A 20,836-nucleotide genomic window follows, 5' to 3' on the forward strand; every position below is an offset into this window, starting at 1 on the left:
AAACTGACTGGTTATTACATTGGGAATGTAGTTTAAATATTTCTAAAGACGAGTCACAGTTAATTTGAAATTTCTTCGCCTGTCACATGTATGAGTTTTAAGTTGATGCTCAGGTATGTGTATAAGGTTTTATAAAAGAATGGTTCTATTTTTTGTACCCTTTTAAAGTTTTGCGGTAGTGTTAGTGATACTTGTCCCTTTTGTTAGTTACTTAAGAACTTTTTAGTGAGACAGTTCGGAGGAGATGTCGAGTAAAAGATAATATTGCACAGTTAAACATAATTTATTTCATATTATTTTAATTATCACAGATCCATTTATTTTAATAGTCACGTTAACAAAAATATAGTCTACAGTGGTGATGTATTTCATTTGAAATATCGTTGTTGTATGATATAGTACTGTCTACACGTTTATACGACTATTTACAATCTGTTTCCTTATATACAGACGGGTAAATAGGAAAATGGTTACATAAGAACTCGAGCAAAACTTTGAAGTCACTAATCTTTACTCATTTACAGATTATTTTCGTGAAAGATCACAAACGATCGCTGTATTATTTCTTTTTAAAATGTTTTATAAATTAAATTTAACGTAGGAACTTATAATGTTGACGACAAAGTTTTGGCGAGGAACAGGCAGTGAACATTTACGCGAACAAGAATCTTAAAAATGCATTGAATTAAGTCTTTATATCAACAATAGAAATAACGCTACGTGTATTTTTTATCATATTAAGCTCAGCATAGTATATGTGAATTTAATATCGAAAGAAGCTAGGAGCTGTCAAACGACAGAATTTTGCCATATTAAGTAAGAGGAATGATTTACGTAAGATAATATTGTTTACTATTTGCTCAGCAATGCAGTGACGTTTAAATTTTGGCACATTATAATAAACTCAAAACATTAAAATTACAAAGCAAAATAAACAAGAACCAAGCTATTCCAATATAAATTTCGTTATAATGAACACTCAAACACTTATAAAAATAACAAAATAACCAACCGAGTACCAACCAACTATAAATCATCGGTTTTTTTTCTTTATAAGACATTAGGCACTATTATTGCTACTATAATATAATTTATACCTCCATCGCTTATCTACAGCATAACGCTCTATACAAAATAATCTACCACGACTTTACAAATTAGGCCAAAGACCTCGTCACTATCATCTCTAAATAACATTTAAACTACACAAATTACCAACAAATACGTGATCCACATTCACTCATGGACTATGATTTTATAACATAGTAGGTATTAATGGAAAAAAGTAGGTGACTTCATGGCTCTTCATCCAATACTTAGCGGTGTCAAGCCTGCGATTTGAATTCCATTATATTAATTTCTATATTCCCTCAAATATACATATAGCAGGTATTCATAACCAAGAAGGTCTTCCGTGTAGTAGGTCAGCTGCGTCGTGTCGTTCCATCTGACGCAGTGCGGCGGCGAGGGAAGCCGTTGCGCCGGGACCGCGTTCTCTGCACTCCCATAGTTCCAGGATAGCCTCAGTGGGTGAGCTCTTAGTGGCAAACCATGTCGTGTAGCGATCGACTCCGAGGCGAGCCGCAAGCGCGCGCCAGTCGTTGCCACGCGCATTCGGAGGGTCTAATATAGCGCATAACTGACGTTTGACCCTTACACTTAATTTGAATGGACTTTCAGCGCACTCGTTTACACCCGTTTCATTGACGGTCACATTCCTTTTGAGATTGCCATCGCTGCCTTCATCACTTCGGCACATTCTAGCCTCTAGAAGATTTTCAGTAATATTAAAACTCCTTTGAGATTCACGGGGCGAACGACCGCGGGGTGAGCGGCTACGTAGATCGTCTATTAATATTCGGAACGTCTGTTTATAAGATGGATTGGTTCTTTGACAAGCGGAGATTGTAAAGTCGATGTTATCGCAGTCGTAAGTCCTTTCTAATGCAAAACTACAGTGCAGTGCATTGTAATTCGATCCCCATACATGGTTGAAAGGGATTTCCTGGTATCCGATTCCCGGTTTAGCTTTCCAGCCGGGACTCAAATGTTCTAAATTCAAACACAAATTCGAACCTCCGTCTTGGAATAAAAGAGTTTTCGGTCGTTCGAGTAAAACTCCGCCCAATTTCTTTTCTTGTTCCTGACAGTAGTAAGGAGCACATGGAGTGTCTTCGAAAATATACAGACGTATATTAAATTCCGTACAAGAATCCGTTATCATAGCAGGTGCGTAAATAGCTAATTGTAGTGTTTTAACTGCCTTCCCATTAAAACTTTCACCGACAAGGACAAATGTTGAAAGCATGTCCGTAACGAGGTATATCTTTTCGCTGTCCAATTGAGTGAAAACTGGTGTATTTATAGTTTCTTGTCCGAGACTAACGACCTTCTTCCATTGGGGGTGTGTGTCGGCTTTCGCATTATTATGATCTATGGCGTACAGGGCAAGATTCCAGAAGCCGTGTTTAAGACTAGCGCAGTGAGGTATTTGAAGGATAACTGACTTATTAAGCTGAAGACGAGGCGGGCCGCATTTAACTACTGGACTGAGTTGCGTGATACCTGCGGGCAAAAAATTGTTTTTAACAAAATGTTCAACGATGTTACCGATGTCCGCCTAAGGCTGGTTTTATATTACTTTGCATAAATTATTCCTTTCGATTTCTTAGTGTAATTACATAGGACTCGTAGCGTTTCGACTTCTTTATAGTTTGATGTAGATCCGTTCTTGTTTTAATGAAAGATTTTATCAATAGCAATAAGCGATGTTCTGTGGTAATAAAACTGTTATTTGTATGTATATTATACTAAAAACTCGTTCGTACATCGTAATTAAAGGCAAATAATTTTTAGCATAACGTCTATTATTACATACAAGGTAAAAAACGAAGTATGATTTATTTAGTAGAGATATTTAATTATATTAAATATTATTTTATAATAATTGTTGTGTTAAGCTATAAATTAAACATGGCGTTTGATACAATCGCACAAATATTTACCTTTACCGAGCCTCGATCTATATCTGTCGTCTTTGACTACGGCTACATAAATTTGTTCACGTCGTCCCCTACTAACTGCACCTTCTGGTATCGATAAAGCGACACCGGCAGCGGGTAAAGCCAGTCTTGCCCCGGAACTCGATACGGAAAGTGACTGAGATATTGGTGAGTTTGATACGAGTTCCGCTAGTTGCAGCGTCACTGATTCGTTCGCTGCATCGTACATCGAACCAGCTGAAACAAAGTTGTCATAAAAGATTCGCTCGAGATGAAAATACTTATAGATTTTTTTCTGTCACTGATTATTTGAAATGTATTTAATATCTGGAAAACTAATTAAAAATCATATTTTAAGCAATGATTGATATGAAAAAAGATATTTAGCAATCCCGTTAAATTATTGAAGTTTTGTAAAGGTTATATAACCACAGTTGTTAATTTTCAATAGCAAAATATGAGAATAAAATAAAATGTAAACAAAAATATAATAACGAAATAAAAAACTCACAACTAGTAAAACAACTGGAGGCTGAATGTTCGGATTCAGTGTATGGTTTGCTGTCATATTCATCGCTCTGGCCCTTGCTTGAGGCGCATGGAGTCACTTGATGGTCGACAGGCGACGCGTAACTGTAGGGCAGTCATTATATTAACATGCTTTCTCGGTGTGTGATATAATAATACATATTACCGATCCTGCGAACATGTGTTGTTGATGGATGCGCATTTTTTATTTATTTATTCAACGTATGAAATTTAAACTACAATTTTTTCTTGAAAATAATTTACTTTTAAATGAGTTCGAAGTTCATGAGCATCATTTACCTATTGGTCAGATGTGGCACATCGTAATGATGTTCGGTTCTTGGATCCGGCTGAGGGTGTTCATAACGAGGTGGTCTATGCTGCATTAGGTCTGGCGCTAGGGATAGAGATTGCTTCTCTACTGTCGGGTAAATTTCTGGTTGGAAATCTTTGGACAAAAGAACGGTGATGGGTGATTTTTAGGTAAAAAATCTATAGTAGTATTTTTGTAAGGTAGGACGTTAGTACTAAGAAATATTTTAAAACTTACCAGTTCTTGTCATAGTGTACAGAGAATGGTCCCGAGTTTTTCTCTGTAAGAGTTTGTAGACGACAGCCGCTCCCGCAAGGAATACCACCACAGCCACCGCTATACCAATGTACAGAGGGATGTCACTGTGCGCCGCGACTGGTGACAAATGTGCTTTTAAGAATTTTACATTTTAGGGTATATATACTATAAAACAGCCATTTTTAACATATTTTTATATTCAAATTAAAATATTCAAAAATCCAGTCATTTAACTACTGCGGTTAACTTAAAAGGCAATACACGAAACAACGAAAACGAGCTACCCCAAAACGATATTGGAAAATATAATAGGAAGGTACAGGTGTATGACGAACTTTTAACGGCTCACGAGTTTGGATATTAAATGTGAATTATGCTTGACCAACATAACGATCGCGGTCGGCACAACGGAAACCATCGCTTCTCCTATAATTTAAGGTGCAATTTAGTTGAGAACCATTTTATGGAGTTATTCTTAGCGTATGTTTTTATTGCTTACAAATGAAAAAGGCATCGAATTTCTGGCAATGGGTTTGGATATTATTTATGTCATCGTGTCCCACAGTTTATGGTCGGTCTCGCGGCGCATTCTAACAAGTTGTTTTTGTGGTATTTTGGGGCCGTGAATGGGAGAGAATTAGGGATGTTTTTAGTTAACCATTACGTTGATAGAGGACATTACTTAGATCACTTTCGGATTCTGTGGTCGCTTTGAAAAGGATTTTGTATTCAGCGCACGGATTAGTAAAAAGTTTTGATAGTATCTTTATCCGTCTATTAAACGTGTTAAAAAAGCGATAAGTATTTTTAATGGAATAGAAATTATTTTATGGAGATATTTTTAATAGAAATTGATATATGCAAATAATGATAGAGTGTTTAATGGTGATCGTTTAGTAACCATAACTAATATTATTAAATAAAATGTTTTCCAATAATTGGATGGGATGAATCAGTATTAGAGTAGATAAAGTCAATGATTATGTCGTACGTGGGCCGGAGAATTATTCTGAATACAATATAGCTTGCACTTAATTCCTCTATCTCTTTAAATTAACTACACGATCCCAGCTACTTGCGACATTTATTTATTAGGTCTCTACAAGTCTAGGCACTCTCATTTAATCTACTCGATAGATAGGAGTATTGTCACCCAGGCCACGTTTGGCCCACATTTTATATGGCTAAGTTTGCTACTAAAGATTAAAACTATGTTTAATGCAATTTTTAATTTTCTCTTACTCCTCCGTAGAATGTATTAAATATTTCTTCTTTATTACAGACATTTTTTTCTAAGCTGTGTAATGTCAAGAAAAAGATATTCAAATGCAAAGCATAGAATTAAAATTTGTTAATGAGTTTCCAAGAACAAATCTACTAAAATATTTTTTATTAGAAGAAAAGATGTCTGAGATAAGAAAAATCACTCAGGTTTTCTAATCTACAATTCTCAATACAGTCGGGATGCTGAGGTGAACGTTGATAAATCGATAGTACGAACGACAGTTTTTTTTAAAATATCATTAGCTTTAAGTGCAATTCAATTATACTGAGAAATAAATTATTTACACTGGACTGGTTCCTAGAAAATTCAAGCTTCAGGTCAAAAGCAAGATAGCGTCAGTTTAATAATACATTTTACTACGAATCGAATCTAGCGATGCGACACTTAACATTTATCTGAGTAATCATTATATTACATTTATTTAATTAAAGAATCGTTTGTCAGATTATGCCAAAAGTTTTATATTTGTTTTTATGAGTCAAAAATTATAGTCTATAAATCTGAAGGACGGTTCTCAATTTTATAGTTATCTGTTTGAATAAAAAAACATCCGCTCCTAGAATCCATTCGTTGACTGAAATATCGTAAAAAAAATTGGGTTTAGAATAAATTTTTCTGTGATACGTTTTTATCCGAATAACCTTACACTAATTACTGATAAATTACTTTATTAAATGTTAAATTACTTTGAAGAAAAATCGTCCAATAATGTTGATTTATTTGTATACTGTAATCGTGTGGCCAATACTGACTTGAGTATGTTTAAAATGTGTCTTTATATTTTTATTCTTTTGTATTTATGAAGTCGTTTAGTTTTTAAATTTACGTTATTTGTTATTGATATTATTAAATTATAAACCGACTACAGAGCTAAATCAATTTGAAACGCTGTCTGTTAAAACGATAATAAAAAGTTAATAACAAAATAAAACCGCTGGGTCCGATGCACCCCGCTGGCTATCTAAGGGTTATGTTGAAATTTGTACACTGTGTAAACATTTGTCAGTGCCAGTCGTATATCCGAGTCGTTGCAAAGAGATTTGAGATACTGAATCCAATCGAAATCCATGAACCCTTGTCGCTTGCTATAACGTGGTAGGAGGCCATCCTGAATTAAATTTTCCATTTCAGTTGCAGAGAAATGTAGTCCTATTGGTATCGGATATAATGATCACTATGGTGTAGTATCGGTAAGGGATACGTGCATGCAGTTTGCGATCACCCGCTGAGCTCTCTCGGTGAAATCACAACAAATCATTTACGGAGCCCACCTCCAGTAATGAGAACTGCATCCTACATCCCTTTGCATATTTTTTGTTTGCGAGTATGTGCCGCGATTGAATTTATATTGAATTAAATCTCATGAGTTCAGTTAAATTAGTATGACCAGATTTAACATTACCTCTCGGTATATAATAAACAAACACGTCTAAAGGCGATGTTTTAATTGTTTACATTTCATCTAAGTAATACCTTGTTATAGTTTTATAAATGATTATCACATTACTAAACATTTAAATATAAAATTTACACAGAGATTACTGGCCTTTAATTTTTATAAAAGAAATGCACAAGTCATAAACAACTTCTATAAATCACTGACGAATTAACAGATGGTATTAAGAAAACAAGCTATTTAAATATTTAGAGACATAATAAATCTGATATAAAACATGATTCATGATTTGTGTAACAATTGAACTATTCAGCTGTTGGAGTTGCAAAAGAATGAAAAGTGGCTATAAAATTTACCCATTTTCCCCTTTGTGTATACGCAATTAGGCTAATGAAGAGGGCGCACTCGGTGCAAATGAATGAGTCTTTTTCATGGTCTTGTATTGAATAGTTCACTTTTCATGTCCGCAATTTAGTGATGTTCTAACTCTAGTCAAATTAGAGTTATATTGACCGCTCTGGTTGGAATAGAATTATATGAAAACCGGATTTTACTATTCAATAAACAAAGTATAATAAGTTGCTCAATTTAGTCGTTTATTCAATTTAATTTCCACATGTATTAAATTAACATTAATTAAGGCGTGCTAACAGTCCGTATAATTAATTTTCAACATATAATAAATTTTAAAACAGGTTTAGAACAGTAGCTGTATCAGTAAATGATCAATATCGAATATGTAAATACAAAAGTTACAAGCGATTTACAGGCGAATATGTCAAATTGTAAATTTATTTAGCGCAAAAGAAATCAGGTTGTGTGGGGTTTAACCAAACATCGGTTGCCGTGGGCTATTTATCAAAATTCACGATAAACAGTATAGGAAATTGAAACAGCGTCAGGCGGGACCGCGAAAGTGATTTATTGCCATTATAAACAAAATATAGACTGATCATATTCCATTTGGTATATTGGATTGGGCCTACCATGGGAATTACGTCGGCTGGTAAAAAATTCATAATAAAAATTCCACCGATCATTAAACATTAAAAGGCTTTCAAACGAATTGATAAAATTTTATGCGTTCCTATAAACCTGAAAAAAAAACGTCATAACTGTTTAAAAGCGATGAGGGCTGACAGCAAATTAAGGACTGGACAAGTGGAATGAGCAGAGCACAAAAATAGATAAAATTACGAATACACCGCAGACTGTGTTATTTTTACTTATTTTTCTAAATTCCAATTGTAAGGATTCATTTAAAAAGTGTTGAGATTAATGTCCTACACAAAATACAGTAACACACACTAATTACTAAGTTAGAAATTAAAGAAGAAACAGTTATTGTCAGTCATTCTATTTTTAGTTGAAAGTATAAAGACACGAATGTTAAAGTCAACGTTATGTAATAACACAATGAACTTTTAGGTCCCATACTATATTAAGACGACGATACGGCCCAGATGGTCACGGTACCCGATTTTAGTATCACTCGAATTTTTAACGTGACCACACATAGTTGAACTTTTATGCTTCTTATCTACTTGTTTAGATCATAAAATTTCCGAGATACGGGGAAGGTATGACGGATCAAACTACACTGGTAGGTGAGGGTTACCGATAGCCTGTTTTATAAAGAGACCAGACTGTATAACATTCATAGTTATGAACGCGCGGAAAAGGAAGTATATTTTTAGTCTTATGGCATCTGGTTTGACGTAACCATTTGCTTTTCATAGAAGCGTCTTAATTAACATGCCCCTAGAGAAATGGTTTCATAACTGGAGAGCGTGACAGCGGATCATAGTCATCAGTCCAATATTTATCTGATATTTGCTCATTCATTTGGGTCGCAATATAAACAAACGTCAGTAGAATGTCGGAACTGACATCATAATAAAATTCTAAGGTTTATTAAATTACAATCTTCTTAGAATTATATCACAAGAATTATTACATAAATAGAGTTTATTTAATTAGTTCCTTGTATGTTTTTTTATTTGTCACTCACCTCCGTGAACTCCGCAGTAGTCGCCGACGCAGTCAGCATGTTGTACCTGAGCACCGGAGCAAGCGTCTCCAGCACAAGATCTTCTTCTAGTTTGTCTACAGTCTGAACCACAGACTGACCATTCCGTCCAAACTCCCCAGCGACCAGGTGATGCTGGCACAAAAACACGAGTTATAAGTAATAGCTACATAGCAATTGAATCAAACCTCTGTGGGCTAATTGAGAAATATTGAGACTAAAATTATAGTCTTATTCTTAATTAACTAATAAATTGTTTATTATTCTAAGAGAGAAGTCAATAACACTATAATATTAAGTGCTCTGGAGAATTAACTCCAACAATTATGCCAGAATATATCACAGAACTGCATATTAATCAGTGAGGTAATGTTAATTGAGTCGCTTAATCAATTGAGACTTCTTTAATATTCATACAGTCGGTGAAGTCGAAGGAAATACGCAGCACTTTATTTTAGTGTTTGTACTATTTAAGTATGAATACATTACACGAAATGGGAATAAGAAGTTTATTTGCTTGGATAAAATAAATTGTTTTCTGAATGGTCTTTCAACTAATATAAAATTCACAAGCTGCCCTGGTATCCCTTGTCATGTATATTTCTCTTTCGATACATAACAATAATTTTGCGGAGCACGTAACAACTACGTGTATAATATCTATTATGAAATTGATATGTTAGGTAGACCATGCAATATTATTAATACATTGGAGCATGCGATCTGGCCATTTGCAAATTCGATACAGGCTAATAATGGAATACTGCCTCTAATATTACATCGCCAATATATTAACAATTATATATTAATGTATATGTTTCTTATTTCTTACAGAAGAATGGCAAAATGTGGTAAAAATGAAGCAAATCAAAAAATAAAGCATTTTTCCAATGTCTAAGAACATGTTTTATTTCTTATTAACATTTAAATGTACAACACATTTCATAAAGGCCATTTTAAAATATATCTTTGTCAAGTTATTAATTGTATCTAATAATACAAGCACGGTTCCCATAAAGTATTGCTCTATAAATTGAAATTAAAGTGCGCCAAGACGCTCACACAGAGAGGAATAAATCACATGTGTTTTTTACAAAAGAAATAATAGAGTTGAGAATTCGTTCTGAGTTGAATGTCACAAGTTATAAAAGTTAGCGAGAGTTATCCTTGAATAAGTAAGCTTTGAAAGTTATAGAGGGGCTTGTGTTTGAATTGTGTTCTCTTCGACTTAAGGAAAACAAATAACAATATTGTATGCAAATGCACAACATGTACGGTAATTATAAGTATGCTATTGACGTAATGCATTATCGCAATCAGCCTTTGATATGACCCAATCAATAAGTCACTTTAAAGACCCCGCATACAAAATTACGTATGTGAGCATCATTTCTCATTAATTAATGCACAAACATAAATCAGTCAGGGTTCGTTAGACGAGAAACAGTGAGGACTTTCACATCCTTACCCCTGGACATTTTTTAACATACTAAATTAAGTGTATTTGTGTAGTTGTCATGTATTTAAGATAAGGCGATTCAGAATCAAAATAAGGTAATATTTATTTGGTAATTTTGATTTATTAAATAAAATAAAACATAAGTATCAAATGACATATGAAAATAGCGAATGGATATAATATTATTATTTTTTTTTTTTTTTACATCTATGTGTAATCTATTGGAACACATTTAACTATAGCCCGTAATTTATAACGTAAAGTTTCTCGTAGTAGTGACATATGTAAGCAATTAAAACAATAAACAAGGGCTTAGAGATGTGCTTCATTATATTTTATTGTGTCCGATTGGTCTAGTTGGATGCACACCAGGAAGTTTTGTTTGACATGTGACCCATTCAATGCTAATAATATACTATTGTTTTCACTCTTTTAAAGTACACAAATATTTGAATCGAATCCAACCTATATAACTAATAATTTTGTTAAAAATAAAACCGTCTCAACTTCTTATAAGAACATCTTGCGAGAGGCATATCAGAAGACGTTATAACCATTCAAAATTTAACTTGAAATATAATGCTCCCAGATACGTCGGCTTGTATTATACAAAATCCTTTAGCTCCGCTCAAGTAATTTTACTATCGCTATGAAACACTTAGCCTTTGATGTGACCACCGCATTCTGGTTTATAGCTTTACGTATTAAACTGCGGGATTTTATAGTTCAGATGGAAGATATGGTGGGATTGTAAAGATTTTTGGGCACGTGCTTTTTATGGTGCGTAAGTGGGTGGTTCCTGTTTTCTTTGTTTAATTGGACCGTCTGGCTTCTTGTTTGACGTTATAGCACGTTGTTTTATCGCTACAGAAGCTAACGAAATGCCTTTAAATGCTTTATATGCCTCTTTTATTTCCATTCTACTTAGTTCTATGCGTTATGTAATCTGCTGCGGGTATAATTTTTTAACAGTATTTTCTCGCTACATTCACTTACCGATAAGAAGTTGTTGTGTATTATCGTACACTTGAAGATCCACATTGAATCCATCTTCAGTAAGCGTTAAAAATAAAATAATATATATAAATATTATTATAAAAACAAAATTGAGTGATAACACTATATTACCAAAAAATTGTAATGTTTATAAGTCTAAAGTGAACGTAGTTTAGAAATTCGAGGATAACTATTGCAAGATCATTATGAAAATCCAACTTACACCCTCATGATCATGACACCTTTGATCTTATCTGGTAATTACATTAACATTCTACATATATTCATAAATCATACACGGCACATAAAGCGGACTTGTACTAATTACAGTCTTTGTACGTCGCCATCAAAGGAACTGACTTAATAAGTCACTTCGACTCTTGGACTTATTACTTCAATGTTAAGTTTGATTGCCTCATATTTTATTATGGTCTGAATTATTGCTTTCAGTTAAAGAAAATATGAAGGATTCTGTTGATTGCATATGCTGACATTAGTCACGGATTGAGATGAAAATTCATTTAGCAATTATTGAGTAACAATGAATGCCTATCAAGACTTTAACAAAGCCTTACTCAATAATAATCTTATATAAAATACTTTACTACAAAGGAATATTGGTTGTATGAAGCTATTACGAATAATACTTTGTTCTAATGATAACTTTCGTCCACAACATCAAACATTATGAAGACATTAAAGCAAAAGGTAAAATTTAATTTAATTGAAACATTATAGGTCTTTGGCCTCAAATCAAAAGTAAGGAGAATTCTTTTGGTGCGTGTCGGCCGGCTATCCGTAATAGTTCATCATGAAATTTAATTGATGTATGATTATAAACGTTTATTATTTAACTGCTTTAAAATAAATTGCATTATTAATTACCGGTTAATTGTACTATAAATTGGTAACCTTTATGCCATACATATTGTAATTTGTTGCAAATTATGAATACTCACCGCTCTGGCATAGAACGCAGTCGGCAGTTTTTTGTACACTTTGACCTTGGCAGGGTGCACCGCCATTGAGGGGATGGGGTTCCGTACAAGATCTCGTGCGTCGCTGGCCAGCTATGTGACCGTTACAGCGACATTGTGTCCACGGGCCCCATGAACTCCAACCGCCATTAACTGTCACCCAAAAACAAGCATTTTAATTAATATTGTTTGCAAATGAATAACTATTAGTTTTCATACATACAATATTAACACCTACCTTTATAAATAACTGGTTTTTACCCTAGTTTTCAAAATACAATAAAGGCATAAAGATATTATGTCGTGTATTAAAAATTACTATAATTTTTCTGCAATTGACATAGCGAAATATAAATTTCATTTCAATTATATGGGAAAACAAATTTCAACAACTTTATTCCAGACAGGAAAAGTGCAAGTGCGGTATAATATTTCAAGTTATTTTTGGTATTCGAGGAAGGAAAAATACATTTGAATTTTGCTCGGATTGTGGAAACTATTATATTCGCCTTGAAAAGTTTGAGCTTGAAGTAGGTTACTTATACGTTTTATATTACACACAAAACACGACCTGGTTAACACTTTACACGATATATAATATTATATCGAAATAATCAAATTACAATGCAGGTATCATAAAACAACTTCTTTTTAATTATCGCTTAATAGTTGTTGAAGTTTAATGAATCTTAATTAAACAGCCATTGTAATATAAATAAATAAAACACGCAATGCGTACTCGATCCGAGTTCTCTATCTTTTTTGAGATCGTACATGCCACACAGACATGCTAGGTGGCGTGCCTAGGTCACCTAGGCGCAAAACATCGATAATAGTATTTTTAAATGGTCTCTTAAGCACAATTTGTAATTCGTTTCGCTGTATTTTTAAACTGGTTTCTGCACTAATCACCATTCGAAACTAAATAATTTGTGAGCTATGTAAACTTTCTAAATAATTTATTCAAATTGAGCTGGATTTCGACACTTTTACATATATTAAAATACGATTTAGATATCGCGTTTAATAAAACATTAAAAGGGTTTCAAACAGATCAAATGATGAGATAAAAATGTTAACAAATCCAGAAGATCATTACAAAAATTGCTCTAGAGTAACATTACCACGATTTCCATCGAAGGAAGCTTTCCTAAAACGCACTGTAATAGCTGATACTTCCCCAAATTACGTATAATGGGGTTACATTATCTTAACGGTTATAAATTGTCAGATTTCACACTACACCATGTGTTCCTCAAGAATTAAAATTAATGGTTGGGATTTTTTTTCCATATGATACTGTAGTGTGGAAATCAGAAAATATGTCGGAAATATTTCTCGCATGTTTTATTTTGATATAACAGTGAAAATTAAAACTGACCGCTAGAATTTACATAATAAAACCCCTTCCTTTGTATGAATATCGGAAATAATAAGGGACTGTTCTAAACTTAGATATATGTTATGTTTCAACAATCGTATTCTCAGAATGACAATTATATTCGGTTCAGTATTACAAGGGGAATCCATGATTCAAATATGCGAAGTTTCTTCATTTCATACTTACGTGAAATATGTCTTTAGTTTGTCTTAGAATTAAGTAACTATATTGCATATAAGATCCTAAAACTACCTTTCAAATAGTTATAAATACTCTATAGCTCATTATTATAGGTATATCAGTATAACAAAATCAAAACTGTCATATTGTTAGTTATGATTATTCCGACGAATGTGTTTAAAATGGGCTATAATCTTTATATAAAACAAAGCTTCGTCGGGTAATTCAATATCACTAACAGGAATTATTTAATAATGTGAAAAACCCTATTCCTTTCTCGAGCTTTGGCAGAAGCCCTAATAATTTTGTAATTTCCGCCTGTCCGGTTGTCGTAAGAAAATTTCCCCTTCTATCCTCTCAATCCTATATATATTATATATTTATAGACAGACAGCTGTCTGACCAACCCCTTTTTAATATCTACGCATGGAAACGCTCAACTTTTTTTGCCTATTACTTGATATTTTGTTCTCAATATCATTATGAATAATGTCAATAATATTATTTTTATCATCAAAAAATGTTATAGAATAAAATTTAATATTCGTGCAGGAGTACGAATGGTCAGGAGATCACAATGTGACATAAATTCAAATTAGTCTTTATGCTTATAAAATTTTTTTTGGTTGACAATAAAAATTACTTTAGTATAGGTCAAGTTTACAAAATGTTATATAGGGCTAGGGACCACCCATGGATTTGAATGTTCTTTTTCATGCGACTATAAAAGTTGATTGCCCATTTCATCTCGGCATAGCTATAAGCGTATTAATAAATAGTGATATTGGTCTTATAGTTTTTTTTTGGTAATCCATTAATTTTATTAGGCTTGGTATTAAATGGACAGAAAGGTAATGAATATATGATAGACTCAAATTAATTACAGACAAGATTGTTATGTGGTCATAAGTATGTTAATTATAAAATATTCTTAATTAATGTTAATATCATAGCTCTATTAAAATATGAAACGACGAAGCAAGTTATTAAGCAATCACACGATAGTCTTCTAAAGTTCATCACAATCAACTATCAAATGAAGGTTGCAATCTCATTTCGAATAACATAAATTTTCATTACATGAAGAGTCCTACAGTTTTGTTCCCTAAAGTAAGCCATCCATCAATTAGCCTGTGCGTGACGAAATAACAAACAAGTTCACAACAATGTATTAATTTTGTGAACAACAGGGTATAAAAGGCTTGCCGACAAACATGGCGACTTAGTTATGAATTTTAATATTCAACACGTAAACAAAGAGTATTTAGTTTGAGCGCGTGATTGATCGTCATGCGATCGAGAAAGGTTTACTATTGTTTACAGTCTTTAATCTTATAACTAAGCTCTATGTTTAACATTCGGTTAATTGATTATATTATATTTCATACACAATGAGCGTGTAATAATAAGTCAATAATAGCTGTGTCTATATTATAAATGATCGAATCACTAAATATGACATCGACATTTCTTAACGCAAAAGAATATTGTTATTTGATAACCGTTTGTTATATCGAGAATCAATTTGTTTAAAACGCTTATGATCCAATACAAGTTTCTTGAAATACTTGAAATAGAAGCAACAATTCCAATTAGAACCTTCGTTTCTAAAGCGGAATTTACACGGTAAACAATCATTTCCCGCGGATTCGGTCACTTCCCGCTAGGTAACCACTAAGTGTACTATTTGAGTTTGGTGTCTGGAGGGAAATTAATGAAAATTCTGAGGGTAAACTTATCTACCTAATGCTTTTACGGTTTGTTAACAACTGTCTACTTGTTGTGTGTAGTTGGTGTTTGGAAGTTTGGACGTAGTTTACTCAGCGACGTTTATGAAGCTTCCTCTCTTATCATTAATATAATTTAATGTGATCTTCTTGTTTTTTATACAATCGTTTAAATAATTCACAATAACAATAATTTTCTATCATTGTAATGTGTGTAACATTATCGCTAGTTGTAATACTATCGTTAAAATAACCTTTGAGGATTATATTGTTTGATAAAATCCAAGCCATTGTTTTCTTTAATATTTATGCGGGCCATATCATATATATGTTCTTTTATTTGATATTAAAAACAACATCTAAACTGTTGTACCGTCGTCACGAACAGACTTTATCGACACGATAGCTTTGACGACAAAAAAACTGGCATATCTTTTTTTCATATGTCGAATTGTAGAAAAGAATATCATAAAAAAAGGAGTTCAAAGAAAAATAAACAGCAAAACGGGTCCTATAAAATGATAGAAGCTTTGCATTATACAATTTTGGACATGCTAAGTTAGAAGTTCTGATTGCAATCGGTTAACTAGGCGCCATATTTTCAAGATGGCGTGGGTGCTTCCTCTAATGACTCTCCCATGCGCTTGCGCTGCAATAATTGCAAGCCATCGGCGCGTGCCCTTTGATCTTGCTAAAGTATAGTTATTACAGATAAGAGAGGGTGAAATGAGCGTTAAAGAGCATCAAGAATAGTCGGTTGTCAGATAAATTATCGCTGAAATAATAAAATACGTTAGACGCCTAGTTAGGTAAGCCACTAAAGCTTATTTACGGTGATCACATTATATGATATGCTTTATAGCAGCCATGAAGGATTTAGTCATATTAATGTTGTAAAGTTGAAAACCGGTATGGATCTATGAAATCGTATTAACTTTGCAAGTGAATTTATGTCCGAGAGTTTAAAGTTGTAGTATAATTTATAGCAAACAAATTTGTTTAACATTTCGTTCTTTATAGCGTAAATTTAGTGTTTGTAAACAATGTGGAAAATAATATTGAAAAAATATATACAAAAGTTATGTTTTTAACATCGGATCTAGTATATGAACACTAGGAAATTTCTAATAAATTGAAATCGTAAACGGATTTTATTTAGCAGTACAGTTATAATTCCATATTTGCAGTACTACATGACCCAAATCCATGGTCATATTTTAAACATTCTCGCCTCATAATTACAGTTAAGCATGAATATACAATTAATTACTAACAGTAACATAGAAAGAGCCGTTACTTCTTTAATGTAAAGCGAAATAGTTACCTGCAATTATCTTATTAGAAGTGATAATTTTAAATTCTTCTAAAAGCAACCAAAAAACAAACAAAAACAAACAAACGAAAAATTTTTATACTTTTATTGTCTAACTTACCATAAACGGTCAATGTGGCAGCTTCCGATACTCTTTTTCCGGCGATGTTTTCCGCAACACAGCTGTAGTTTGCCATATCCTGGAAAGAATTGTGAATTTAAAAAGGGAAAAAATGTTATACTATATTTACATCTTATTTGAATTATCACATTGCCACTATGCAGATAAAAGTGAATAATACTTCTTTGGAAAATCCGGACACAAATCCAAGAATATATTCAGATTCACCAAATAATTAAGTATGCATAAAATATAATTCTGTCCAAAAAAAAAAAAAATATACATATATGTGTGTGGTGAGATAATTTGAAACAAAATAATTAGCAAAAAACACGAAATCCAAAGAAAACAAACCAAAATTACTATCTTAATTACCAAGTATTCAAGAGATAACCAAAACTATACGTTTATTGAGAAGTCCGGGTTGAATCAACAGAAACATTAGATTGAGATAGCTTTGAACGATGTAAACGCATGACTATAAACATTACATTTAATTAAGAAAATGGCTCCAACACCTACAGAGATAATGTTACGGAGCGAGTGACACTGGTTGCAATTAATCCATGCCTCGCCGCAAAGGCTAATTAGTGAGTGCTCTGCGTAGGAAACTGGAGATGGTGTGAGTTATTTGCAATTTTGTCATGACTAGACTTGATTAGTGGATACTGGACCGTGGCTGTAATTATGTAATCCGCATGTATTTGGCGATGTTCTGGTATTTTACGAATTCATAATAAACATTATATCGGAACATGCAAACAAAACGCAACCAAAATAATTTATTTGGGAAAACATCCCAGTTTCTACATTTTATGATTTAAATACCAACCGAAATAAAACACTTTTGGGTTACCGCACGTTATTATAACAAGATTTATAATATAACAAAAATTAATGAGATTGAATATATTCCCTCGTAATGTAATTACACAAGACGAATGTCCTTTTCCACGAAATGGGGAATTAAATTAACCCAGCCTTCAGAATTTTACCAAGCGACGTCCAGCTTTGAAGGAGTGTAGCAGAACGTGACAAAAAGACGATTCCATCCGACACAGACTTGTGTCGCAATTAATAAATGTCTGCCTCGCTCGACTAATTAGTCGCAGTCGACGAAGAAACATTTCGCGACAAGATGTGATTGTCCGCGCCAACACCGAGCTTTGTAATGCGTTATCTGATTTCAATCTTAGCCAAGTTCTAATGATTAAGCAAGTCAGATGTTGATTTAAACAAGTTAATAAAGTTACCATTGTCAGATGCAGGACTAAGATAAAATATTGCTCAACATGTCACGCGTTGTTTCAAATATATCTTTTGTCAAATAAGGGATCAGAAATATTAAAAATGAATAAAGAAACGGAGACTTAAAAATGTGATACACATAAGAGGGAACAAAAAGAAAAAAATCAAATCCGGTCCAACTTTGATTCGTACAATCAAGAGTTATAAACAAAGTTGAATGGAAGGATGTCATGTGACTCATGTCTAAGCACATGTAAGAACTTTATTGAATTATGATTTTCAGCTTTCTCATCCTCGCATGAAGCGAATTCTTGTCTCGTATATCAAAGACGACTCACAGAAATTATAGCATATGTATGTTTTATCAAACAAAATTTTGTTTAAACAAATGTTTTAAACATGTAAATTTATTGAGCAATAAATAAAATAAAGCATTATTTTGATTTGTTATATTTCGAAAGATTAGATTTATTGAGTGATATATTGAATTAAGAATACTAATGAATTACTTTATTTACATACCAATAACATTTTAAACATAAAACTGTCAAAAGCGACACCATAATGTTATATGAGCGAATTAACGCGATAGAAAAATGACATCAAAATACTATGAATAAAACATTTATTCTTTAATAAAAGTTAGGTTTTAAGGCTTTTAGGAAAAAAAGATTTTGTTGTTCATAGTTTTACAGTTTTTACATAAAGATTTTTAAAGTAAAGATAAAAAATCTCCTTTGTCATTAGTTTCTAAAATAATTTTGTCTTTTGTTATGGACCAGGAAAACGAAGATAGTACTTCAAGATAAATGAATACTCCAGACATTTTTTTCGTAAATAGTAAGTTAAAATGCATTTATGTAAATGTTATTCGTATTAAGCGGAAACTCAAGTTCAATATGCGTGGTTGTTAGTTGTTTTGCAATTCAATATTATGGGAATAATTAAATTTCCAGAAAGTCCACCAAAGTACATGCAAAGTGTTACAATATGCGCATATCGTTTACTTTATCATCAGTAATTGTTCCATCGATCCAATGAAATGCGTTGACTACCGTACAATAGCCTTTCAACAGACAAGACTTAAATTGTACCATATTTTACCTCTACCTATTTAATTTGTCATGCATTGTATACTCTTTGCTTACTTGTTGTGTAGCCCTCGTTATTAGTAGGTTTCCTTCGGCAGATATCAGTACGTTGTGGTCAGGCTGTAGCGGCATACCGTGCTTTAGCCACGAGATCCTTGGAGTCGGAGCCCCAGCCGGAGGTGAACAGCGCAGTGACGCTGCAGACCCAGCCTCCACAGATGTTGGAGACGGTGACAGCACAAATTGTTTTTTCAGATCTGTTAATACGTTAAAAATAAATTAATATTTTCGTAAAATTAGAAAATAGATTTTAGTTGATTGCTCGGGAAAATTGTCAATGTAAATTTAATTAATTGACTTCAAAATGTTGTTTTTTTGTATTTCGATGTTAATGTTAACCCGAAAAAAAAAAACTATTTCAAACGGCGTAAAATATCTTGCTCTACGGTAAATTTTAATATGAATTAAATATGAATAGGCAATGATACAATGGTAAATAGGTATATAATATTAGTTTATAAGTTTGTCGCGCTGCTATAGAACTAATTAGATCCCGGCCCGCATACGTCAGAATTAATAACTCACAAACGAACAAAAGTAATACACTGTATTGAGATCAAACGTCAATATTAATTTATAGGACACGTGATATCTTAACAATATGCTCAAAGTAATTGAATAATTGTTATTTGTACAATAGACTTAGTATTGAGTAACACTAGTGGCGTTTTGTGGTGCAAGCCTCGAGAGAATTTGATGGAGAAATCATTCTGAATTGTAAAGGTGAACAACATGTAACTTATTGGATAATATTCTGTATTTTTTTAAAAATAAATATACATATTATATTTTAAATATACATATTAAATATTTTTATGTATAACTTTTTAAAAGCGATAAGATATTTTTACGTGCTCTAAAAAATGTCATTAGGAGTCAATAAAAATTTAATTACCGCTTCCGTCTATTAATTGTTCGATGATGGGACGTCTTCCCACGTCAATCCTAATCAAAAAATCGACTCTCGATTGTATAATATAGAAGGAATTTCGTCCCACAAACGGTAATTGCTTTTCATTAAACAATTAACTTTGCGTTCAACTTGTTCGGTTGTTAATTTGGTGATAAGGTTACTAGTGTGAATTTGGGTGCCTTAGCAGCATATAGAGAAAAAAACGACCTTATCATTTGTCTCAAAAACTACAGTTTTGATACTATTACTTGTTATTAATATCTCATTATCAAATACAAGCTCTCAATAAAACTTCATTTCTAACGTAACATCGACATATCAATGCTCATAAAACTTTGTAAATTGTTACACAAAGTGTAACGTGCGCCAGCTTTTATTCAATGAACCTATATCGACATAATTTCTTAGAATACTATTATAGCAGTTTCACGTTATGCCACATAAATATCGTCTGTTTTGAAAGGATTGCGAGCAAAACTAATATTCTCTAGTTCACGTACACTCTGTGCAAAATGAACGTTTCAACTCTTGAGTGCTTTAAGCGGAGCGGAGCCATAAAT

General features: G+C 32.8%; 1 protein-coding gene across 2 annotated transcripts in view; it reads right to left on the reverse strand.

Annotated features, from left to right (window-relative positions):
• Window positions 1-264: 264 nt before the first annotated feature.
• Window positions 265-20,836, reverse strand: part of LOC116765560 (netrin receptor UNC5B-like) — a 34,103-nt gene continuing 13,531 nt past the window's right edge. Inside the window, exons 4-13 of one of the 2 annotated variants that reach the window (XM_032655069.2) lie at window positions 19,361-19,560; window positions 16,965-17,043; window positions 12,226-12,396; window positions 11,267-11,320; window positions 8,794-8,946; window positions 4,081-4,218; window positions 3,831-3,978; window positions 3,514-3,635; window positions 3,006-3,239; window positions 265-2,565 (exon numbers count right to left, since the gene is read on the reverse strand). In XM_032655069.2, the coding sequence (XP_032510960.1) occupies window positions 1,394-2,565; window positions 3,006-3,239; window positions 3,514-3,635; window positions 3,831-3,978; window positions 4,081-4,218; window positions 8,794-8,946; window positions 11,267-11,320; window positions 12,226-12,396; window positions 16,965-17,043; window positions 19,361-19,560 (2,471 nt within the window). In that variant the 3' untranslated portion in view covers window positions 265-1,393. The remainder of the gene's footprint in view (window positions 2,566-3,005; window positions 3,240-3,513; window positions 3,636-3,830; window positions 3,979-4,080; window positions 4,219-8,793; window positions 8,947-11,266; window positions 11,321-12,225; window positions 12,397-16,964; window positions 17,044-19,360; window positions 19,561-20,836) is intronic. The other variant, XM_032655070.2, reaches the window with a different exon arrangement.

This window comes from Danaus plexippus, chromosome 11, assembly GCF_018135715.1.
Source record: "Danaus plexippus chromosome 11, MEX_DaPlex, whole genome shotgun sequence".
In the NCBI taxonomy this organism is placed as follows: domain Eukaryota; kingdom Metazoa; phylum Arthropoda; class Insecta; order Lepidoptera; family Nymphalidae; genus Danaus; species Danaus plexippus.